The sequence below is a fragment of the Apis dorsata genome, unplaced genomic scaffold (genome assembly GCF_000469605.1).
Source record: "Apis dorsata unplaced genomic scaffold, Apis dorsata 1.3 scaffold_470, whole genome shotgun sequence".
In the NCBI taxonomy this organism is placed as follows: domain Eukaryota; kingdom Metazoa; phylum Arthropoda; class Insecta; order Hymenoptera; family Apidae; genus Apis; species Apis dorsata.
Genome location: NW_006263709.1, coordinates 100,569 through 110,841, shown reverse-complemented (window position 1 = coordinate 110,841; position 10,273 = coordinate 100,569). Strand labels below are relative to the sequence as shown.

Here is a 10,273-nt window from a genome sequence, read left to right as displayed (position 1 = left end):
TTTTTTTTTTCATGTTTCATACTATAACTTGAACGAAATTAGATCGTTCACACTTTAATATTTAGTCTTTATTAAAAGCTTCAACTAAAAACAGCTTTTAAATTCGTATATATTTAATTTAAAAAAAGATAGAAAAATCTTATAAAAGATTTCTTCAAATATTTCCAATTTGAAAATAAAAAGATTAATTTTACTTACACGTTCTCGTTCAATTTTGTTAAAACTGACGTTCAAATAATTTTTTTATATTATATAAAAGTCATTTTACGAATTTTTGTTGTTCCTTCGAAATATATCGCCAAGGTACGAATGATTTCCTTTGCTCTCGATATCAACGATAAGTCAGAGGATCCCTCGTCAAATGCGTTGCATGTTCTCACGAGTATGTTACACACATGTAAGCAGTTGGATAGATGTGTATGGGACCGGTCTGTGCAATGTTAGCTAAACTCTCGTTACCCTGGGCGCCCGTGTTGGCCACGCGCAATCCGCTTTAATCCTTGCAAAAAGACAAGCCAAGGCTCAAGTGGATCAACCTAGCATTGCTCGGACATTGTGCAGTGGTACATCCATACCAATGCCGTTAGTCGACGACTCAGTGTACAGATTAACGTGGATTTATTATCGTCCTAGTTTTCTAACGTGACGTCATGTTTCACGTTTCATTGAATCAATATTTTTCGTGTTTTTTTTTTTTTTTTGGTTAATCGATAAATTAATAATTAATTTTTATGATTAGAATTTCTATTTATAATTATAATTCTTAGACTTAGATATATTAGATTTGTTAGATATGTAAAAACGACTTGTATAAAATTTTAGTGGATACATCAATTATATATTATGCGAAGAATATTGATTTTTAATTTCTTTATAAAAAAAATTTCTAATTTTTTCAAATTGATGATTATTTTTGAATTTATGTAAGAATTAATATTAGATATCATTTTTAAAGTAAAGTAACATTATTATTAGAGTCTATAAAAAATTATGTCATGTCATATCAAATTTATTTTATATAGGAAAATATTTATAGTTATACTTTATAAAACAGAAAATTTTTATATCTTGTCATGAATTTTATACGATATATTTTATAGAAAAAAAATTTATTTAGTTTTTATTCAAAAGAAAAAATTTTAATTTATCAGAATATTATATAATACAACTTATAAAATATTATAAATAAAATGTGAACAAGTATGTTTAAATTCTTTGTATATAAATTATGTATATAAATTCATATTTTAAATTTAATTCTTTTCTTTTATGTCAAATATTTTGTTTTATTTTATGTGAAAATATTAATAATAAGATTATTATTCCTTTTATAAATATTATAAAATTAAAGTAATTGATAAAATGGAACCTGTAAATAATTAAAGTGACTGACAAAATGAAGTCTATTATATATTATCTAGTCACGTTTTATCTTATTCTAAGACGTAGCAATTACTTCTATTATTAACGCGTTGGATGAGTTTTAAGTAAAAAATTAATTTGTTTAAATTGGCAATCGTGGCACGTAGTTAGCTCGATCAAAGACAACATGATTAACTTGTTGTTTAGAAGGATTTGAATGAGGTCAAGATCATTTTTCTTTTGTAACTTTGTCTTTCAACAAATAACTTTTCAAGTATACGATAATTGAAGAAATCAAGTGACTCGAGACCAAATTGAAATTATTCCAAGAATTCTTTGCATTCTTTATTTCGTCTGTTACAATTTTATTAATTCATTTCTCGTTATACTTATTACTCTTTGTCATTTTAACACAAAAATCATTCAACGTGGATAATTATGTTCTTGATAAAGAGAAGATTCTCTTTGTGGAAATTCGATATGTTGTTATATAATATTTATTTGTGAATAAAGAAACAAAAATTGTTTACTTTATTTGAAATATATTATAAAACAGGAAAATTAAAATATACTAGAGTTAACTTTAGTACAGATATTTAATCAAAATGTTATGGAACATACTGAAGTAAATTTAATAAATTGTGTATAATAGTGAAAAAAATTTTTTACAATTGCAGAAAAATGAAAAAAGAAGATGGAAATAGTGATTGAGTTTGGATTTTTTAAAATTTATAAGTGTCATACTTTTCAGTGAAGTTTTCTTCTACAATATTTCTAAATTTTACAAATAAGTTATCAATAAAAATTTCCAATAAATATATTTTCTTGTATAATTTTTTTTAACGATGCAAATTTTGACAATAAATATTCGACGAAAAATTTTAAAATTTCAAAAGAGAAATTTAAAAATAACAATTTTCGATTTTTTTAATCTTTTATCTTGTAATCAAGATAATAATGATATAATGATAAGATATTTCTAAAACATAATATTGAAAAATATTAAAAGACTACTTATAAACTTATTATTATTATTATGAATTTGATTATATATTTAAAATATTTCTTTAGAATAATCTCAATATTTAGAATTTTATTTTTGACTGATTCATACATGAACTTTAAATGAAATTAAATATTAATTCAGTAATTTTCGATTGAATTAAAGAATTAAAATTAATATATCAATAATTGCTTATATATACTAATTAAAAATTAGTCTTTCTACTTTTCAATCTATATATTGATAATGTCAATTTTCTCAAATGTTAAATTCATGTTAATCATAAAATATTTTCTTTTGCACAGCTTCTCCAGCTGTGAAAAGGTTAAACGGAAGTTAATGTAGCGAACAAATGTGCCGCTTTTCTATTCGCTTGACAATCGATAAATCTTAAAATGAAATAGTATCCGAAGTGTAAACTCATTGGAGGATATTTTAAAATGACATCCAGATTGCTTCAGGCTATTAATTGTTCAATGTTGGAAACATCTTATCGTTAGTTTGTCCGATTTGTTCGCATTCTTCTTTACTTTACGTTATCACTGTTTCCGTTTCAGTGCTTGGCAGTTGTCGGAGCCAAGAGTGCGGACACGAAAGGTTGGTGAGATGCGGAAGGCCTTTCGAGAGAATCAACACCAACGACTTGAGCTTTGTGACGAAGAAGGAGGAACTTCAACAGCTATGCCCGTAAGTTTTTCAATTATCTTTTTTCGTATTATGTAAATAATAATTATAAGTTTACAAAAGAGCTCCGATTTTTAAATATCCTCTAGAAATTTTTCGATAATATTATAATATCATATTTTGAATTTTTCCTCATACTGGTATATCTATATAATAATATCTGGTATTTAAATAATTCCTTCAAAAGTGAAATATAAAACAATCTTTGAAATCAAAAATTACAATGATAATGATATTAGCTTTATATTTATTTAATTAGTATTTATTTTTATAATATCGATTATTATGATTTCGATCGTTCGATTATTTTATATTTTATATTATCATAGATCTATGGAATTTCCAAACTCTTTATGAATAGATAAAATAATATATATGATGGATAGATATTCATATGATATCAATTCATTATATTTGAAGTGTCAACCATCGTGATATATATTTGTATTAACAGAAGATAAATGGCAGTCACGTGCTTACATACATGTTATCATGAAGTATAAACAAAATTATAATATATTAATAGCATTTTTTGAAAATTATGGAGCAAATTTTATACATATAGAAAAAAGTTGTTCAAAATCTTAGTTTTTATAACATTTATAAAAATCACCGAAAATCTTTTTCTTTTCATATAATTATTGAAATAATTACTAGAAACAAAAAATGAAAAATAAAAAAACAAAAAACAATTTTGTTTTTATAAATATATATTGGATATACATATCGTCATGTATTTTTTATTTAATAATCATATAATAAAAGATTAAATAAAAATATTTTTATTAAAATTTCTTATATGAAAGAAAAATTGAAATTTTCTCTTTGAACAAGAAAACATAAAAATGAATGTTAAAATGATTTTTTATATTCCGAATTTTAGATAACAAGCATAAAATGATACTTTATGTTTTATAGTAAAATTAAATTTACTATATTGTTAAATTAAAAAAAAACTAAAAATATTAATATTAATATAAAATAAATATTAATATCTTGAAAAATGATCTTTATTATATTTTATTTTATGTGTATAAACTATAAATTTCCATAAGATATTGAATTATATATTCATGATATAAAGAAAATATTATCTACTTTGTATTTCAGTTAATTATTATTTAATTATTAATTATTAATTATTATTTAATAATCTAATTTTTCGATGAACAAACACATTTTTTGCACTTTCCGTGGATAATTTATGTCCATAATTATTTTTCTTATTGTTCTAGACTTTTAAAAACTGTTAAAAAATGGCGTATTTAAATCTTTTTCATTATTGAAATCTCTTTCATTATATAATATTTCGTTCAATTAAATACGTAGAATTTTTATCAGCAAAGTAAGGAATTCAAAAATGAAATTTTTTTCTGGGCACGATAGAAATTGTTTAATTTTAATATTAGAGTTTAATTTTAATATTATTTTACGCGTATTCTTTATTTATTCCATTAAAAAAAAATTATTTCATAAAATAATATTCCAAAATTTTCTCTGTTTTATAAAATAATTTAAAACATTAATATATATTCATATAAATATTATTTATTCTGAATTGCAACGAGAAATATAAAATCTATCGTGGAAAATGTTCGTTAAAATTGAAGTAACTATCATGCGTAAAAAATCCATGTATCCATGATGATTGAATATTTCGATCGAATTTATATTTTTCTGTTCATCTCTATATCTATATATATCATCTCTATATATAAATTTTCTTCTTTCGTTTGTATTGAGAGTAACTTTTTATTTAAAAAAAAACTCACTAATCGTTCAAATTTGATCATACAATAATTTTATTTATCCATTTCTTAAAATTTGTTCGATTGAAGAATGGTGGCCACTTCAGTCCTCGATCGCACTAATAATTAGATAAATCGAAGGAAATTTAATGCAATCTGAACTTTTAAACACCTATTCAAATTTATTGATCTTGTTTGTTTATTTTTTTCCGAATCAAATCAATCAAGAAACGAGTTTCAAAGATTGAAACAGAATTCTAATAAACTAGTTTACTAATTTACTGAAAAGTTCGAGGGAACAGCCAACTCGAGATTTTTTTGAGTTTTAAATAGCCTCTTAAGAGTTTCCAGTTAATCTTTTTTAGGTTTGATGATCAATCCTTTGCCTTGAAATAATTTTTAATTCCGGTATTGTGAGGAGGTTTCATTAGATTAATTCTAGATAAATATTTGGAATTTGAAATATTTTATTTAGAAGATATCAAGTATTTTCTATTTATAGAAATATAAATATTATAATTAGTAATTATTATGTATTATTAAAGATAAAATTATCGTTCATTAAAATAAAATATATAGCTCTGTGATAAATGGACATATTTCGTTGTTTTTTTTTTTTTTGAGATATCTAGATTTTCATAAATAATAAAGTTCAAATATTAAATTTTATACAGAGTATGTTTCGATTTAATTTTTTACAAAAGTAAACAAAATTCATGATACTTGGATTCAAATAATTATTTATCGGTTTTTTTTGACGATCGTTTAATTGAAAAACATTCATCGATAAATGGTAAATATTTTGATAAAAATTCAATAACAGTGCAATGCTTGGAGATATTTTTTGAAAATTTTGATCAGTGTTTAACTTTACGAAAAGCAAATTTTTTTTTTATTTCTTTTTTAATTTGTATCTACTATTTATATAAACTACACATATTAATATTAAACTTTTTACATTCGTTATATTAATAACTTTTTATATTTACAAAAAATATTTTTATTTATTTATTTGATAATTTGATAATTTTAGAAATATGTAATCTATTTATTTATAGAAGTTATAAAGTTATGACATTGTATATCAAGTGATAAAAATTAAAAAGAAAATAAATTAATATGAATTTTTTAATAAATAATTTTTCCTTCGTCGATTTCAAGTCATCAAAATTTTGTTATATCTTGAATATTTATTTGCAAATAATTCTCTTTACTTTTAATTATTTTACCGACCATGTAAATTTCTCATGAAATTGATTAACTTAAGTTAACAGATATTCAATTTCTTTCATCAAAAGGAAGTTATTAATTTTTTCTTAATAATTTGAAAGTTTCAATCGTTTGATATTTAAACAATTCAAATAATATTTTTAAAATTTATCATATTCTTTTACAATTTAAATTCAATAATTTTATATGTTATAAATTGTGAATTTTAAAATTGGATTTTAATTTGGAAACATAAAATTCTGTTGATTACTATTAAAAATAATTTCCATTTTTTTAATAATAAAATTTATAATTATTATATATACATATATATAATATTAACTATATTAACAAGTTGTTCTTTCATTGATCTTAATTAAAAATTTTATTTTAATTATTTTATTATTATTTTTTTAAATGAAACATTATGTTTAAAAATGGAATAGAAATTTGTAAAAGATAATTTACAAAACATAATATATTTCATCCATTTTGTCCATTGTGTAACTATTTTTCACTAATAAAAGATCTGAATACGTTTCAAATTTTTTTTTTTTGCCTAGTAAAAAGAGCAGTTAATTCGGATGGATAAAATTATATGGTTTCGTTCGTTAGAAGGTTCGTGCAGGTGCAGTTTCCACTAATATACGTAGAGAATAAGTACAGGTACAAAAGGTTAGAGCTCGTTAAACCATTTGGCTTTTCTACTTTTATTTTATTTATTTATTTTTTTTTTTCTACTCTTTGTCCAAAAACGAAAGGGATATGTATGTTTCTATGTTACGTGACTCATCCTCCGTAAAAGAATGGCTAACAAGTTAGTGGGAAACCATAATTCTCGAGAATGAGATACCTATCCACTTCATGTGGATTTTAAAACTTTTCTAAAGAAGCATATTTTTTGCGATCATATGCGACAGACATGAAACTTTCTAGCGTTATATTTATTCATTAAAAGAGAAGCAGCAGCAGCAGCAGAAAGAAAGAGAGAGAGATAGAGAGATAGAGAAAAAGAAAGAAAAATTTATAGTTCTTTTTCTCTTGTAACTTTTGCTCGATCGTACAACTATGAAATTTGAAGAATCACATAAAAAAAGTTTGAACTTAAAGAAATATAATACGCTAGAATATTTTTAGAACTTTTACAACTTTTTATACAATATTATATACAATTCAATATAAAATTACTTTTTTTTTTTTAGTAATATTAATCCTTAAAAATTATTATCGTTGAAGAAAATTATATAAAAAATAATATTTCGTTTGAAATGGAATTTTACTAACGATATATATCAAATTCAATTAAATTGTTTCTCTTTTTTTTTCACTTTCCTTTCATCATAGATAGTTTTATAGATTACGTATATTTTATGCAAAAATTTAAAGCAGTTTAAGTTATGAATCATATATATACATATCTTTCACAATCAAAAATCAAACTTATCAATTCCATTATTTGTTAATAAAATATATTTTGATAAAGAAAAAGAAATTGATTTTCTTTTCTGAGCGATTTATATAAGAATAAAATAGATACATATATATAAATGTTTTTAATTACAATAAATTATCATTCTTTATTTTTACTTTATTTAAATATAATTCAACGAAATTCATATAGAAAAACCAATCATTTCATATATATGTAAATAAAACATTCATTTATAAACAAATATTTCAAGATAGAAAAATAAAAAGGAATAATATCACTCACTGAATATCTTTTTCAAAATTAAATAATGCAAAATAATCCAACAAGTAATACGTAAAACAAGTAATAATCAATGTAACACGTTTTTTTCTTCGTAAAATTAAAAGATTAAGAACAAAAATGAAAAATAATAATAACTCGTAAATGGGAACAAGAACAAATATTATCATTTGCCCGTATACCATTTAACAAAACTTTTCGCCAATTTTCATGATGTTCACTCTGAATAGAATCATTTGAGCGTGCTATCGAAAATGCGACATACAGCGTTTACAGATTGATGCTAAGGCAGCGAAAACGAGATTCGAAAAGCGAATGGGTCAGGTTTTTATTCGGATAAATCGAGTTCACATCGATGAGAGAAATATCGGTACGAATTTTCGGTAACCGACCAAATCAACCGGCGGAACGATAACGCGTGAACGTGTACATAAAACGACTGAGCGTACGAGCACGCGTTTCCCAAATTTTGGGATATTGTATCGAGATTTTTTTCGTTAATGATTGATTCCAATATGTACAATGGATATCTATAAAAATTCGTATTTAATAAACGACAAATTGAGGATCCTAACAAGAATATATATATAGTATATTATATATAATTATATGTTATATAATATATATATTTCATAATTTTATTGCACAGAGTATATTTACAAATTTAAATTCGATGCTTAAGATTCATTTTATAAATCTTGAATATTAAGATGGAAATACTTTAATTTGGATTTCGTTTTTTTAAATTATTAATATTATTATAATTTATTATTATATTATTATTATATAATAAGGCCATTATTCTATATTGTATAGCTTGAATTTTTCTCGGAATGGAATCATACGGAACTGAATGATATTTAATGAGATATTGTACTATTCTCTCATATAATAGTTTTTCAAGTTCTTTTAGCGAAGCCGGAGGAGGATATCTGCCCTTAACTTTGTTCTCCAAAATAGACCATAATGACTCGATGATATTATGGTCTGGCGATTTGCTAGCTATGGAAGATGTTTTACTTCGTTTTCATGCTCCTTAAACCAAGATTGCACAATTTCAGTTGTATGAATAGAAGTATTATTATCCTGAAAAATTCCATTACATTCAGGAAATATATTGTTTGTATCATTCGGGTGAATTTGATTGTTTAAAATATTCTATATAGTCCTTGTCAGTCAGATGATCTTTCACGGTGATAGATAAACAACGCCTACAGAAAATCACAGATATAAATAATTTCATGGCCAAAAATCTCGATTACATAATGTAAAATACGTTATTAGAATATAATATTATACATACGTATAAGAGGTTTCTATTATTTTATTCATTTTCAATCTATGTAATAGATTGACCATAATTCATTATGGTGATTAAAAGTATTTATTAAAATAAAAGTATTTCATCTTAGTTAAATATATAACTTTTTTACAGATTCTTTTTATCTTTGTTAATTTTTAGAGAAATAAATTCAAATTTATTTCTTTCGATCAAAAAAAAAAAAAAATTTAAAATATAAAATAAATACAAAATATATTGTTAAGAAGAAAATAATTTTTAACATCTCGGATTGTTTAAAATAAGATCAAGAAGATATTAAAGTCAACTATTTATTTTTCTAAAAAAATTATAGCACATACATTATTGTTTGAATATTTTTGGGAATCATATATGTACATATATGTCATTTATTAAGTCGTGTTAAATCATAAGTTGATTTGGATACATATTTTTATGGCGATCTTATTGTTTATTACTTTTTTCAGAAAATTATTCTTCATATTTTAAATGAAAGCAAAACTGAAATAATTTATAACAAAGAAAAAAAAAGTAATAAAAACTATAGAATTATACTATTTTTATGAAAAATTAAATAAATGTTTTTTTCAAAAATAAAAATCATCATTCGTCAATTATTTAATGAACAGTGAAACGTATTATTATTGATCTTACATATTACATGATCATTAGTATTTGATAATGATCAAAGAGGTCAAGTATACTACTTTTTTCGATTCTGCTTTTCAATCATTGCCTGATTTAATATTATAATTTAAATTTTTAAAATATTTTTATTAGAGATCTCTATTTTATAAATACAAAAAACAATTGTAAAATAACGAAATAAAGAATTATGCATATTGATGATAATATTTGTATGTTGAAACATGAAATTGTATGTTAAACAGAAAAAAAGATAAATACGTAGAAAATCTTTTTCTTTCACATTATTTAAAAAAATTCATGATGCTATAATACACGTCAACAATCATCATAAAACAGAAAATCCTTATATGTTTATTATATTCGAAATTGAAATCATTTTAAAAATAAAGAAAATATTAAATTGAAATTGATAACGAATCTAGAAAGAATTATTTTAAAAAGCACTTTGAAAAGTTGAATATTTTACGGACAGATCTCGTATATTTTCTGAAATTAGGTTAAAATATTGCGAACTCATTGTTCAACTCTTTGATCGTACAGAATTTTGTTGAATTTTATTTTAAAATATATTTAAACTAGAAAAAAAAATTCGATCATTCTCACCTTAC

General features: G+C 22.6%; 1 protein-coding gene across 1 annotated transcript in view; it reads left to right on the top strand.

Annotated features, from left to right (window-relative positions):
• LOC102676477 overlaps nt 1–10,273 on the top strand; it is an 84,432-nt gene that overhangs the window by 46,417 nt on the left and 27,742 nt on the right. The window contains exon 2 of the mRNA XM_006620018.2: nt 2,923–3,052. Coding sequence (XP_006620081.1) covers nt 2,923–3,052 — 130 coding nt within the window. The remainder of the gene's footprint in view (nt 1–2,922; nt 3,053–10,273) is intronic.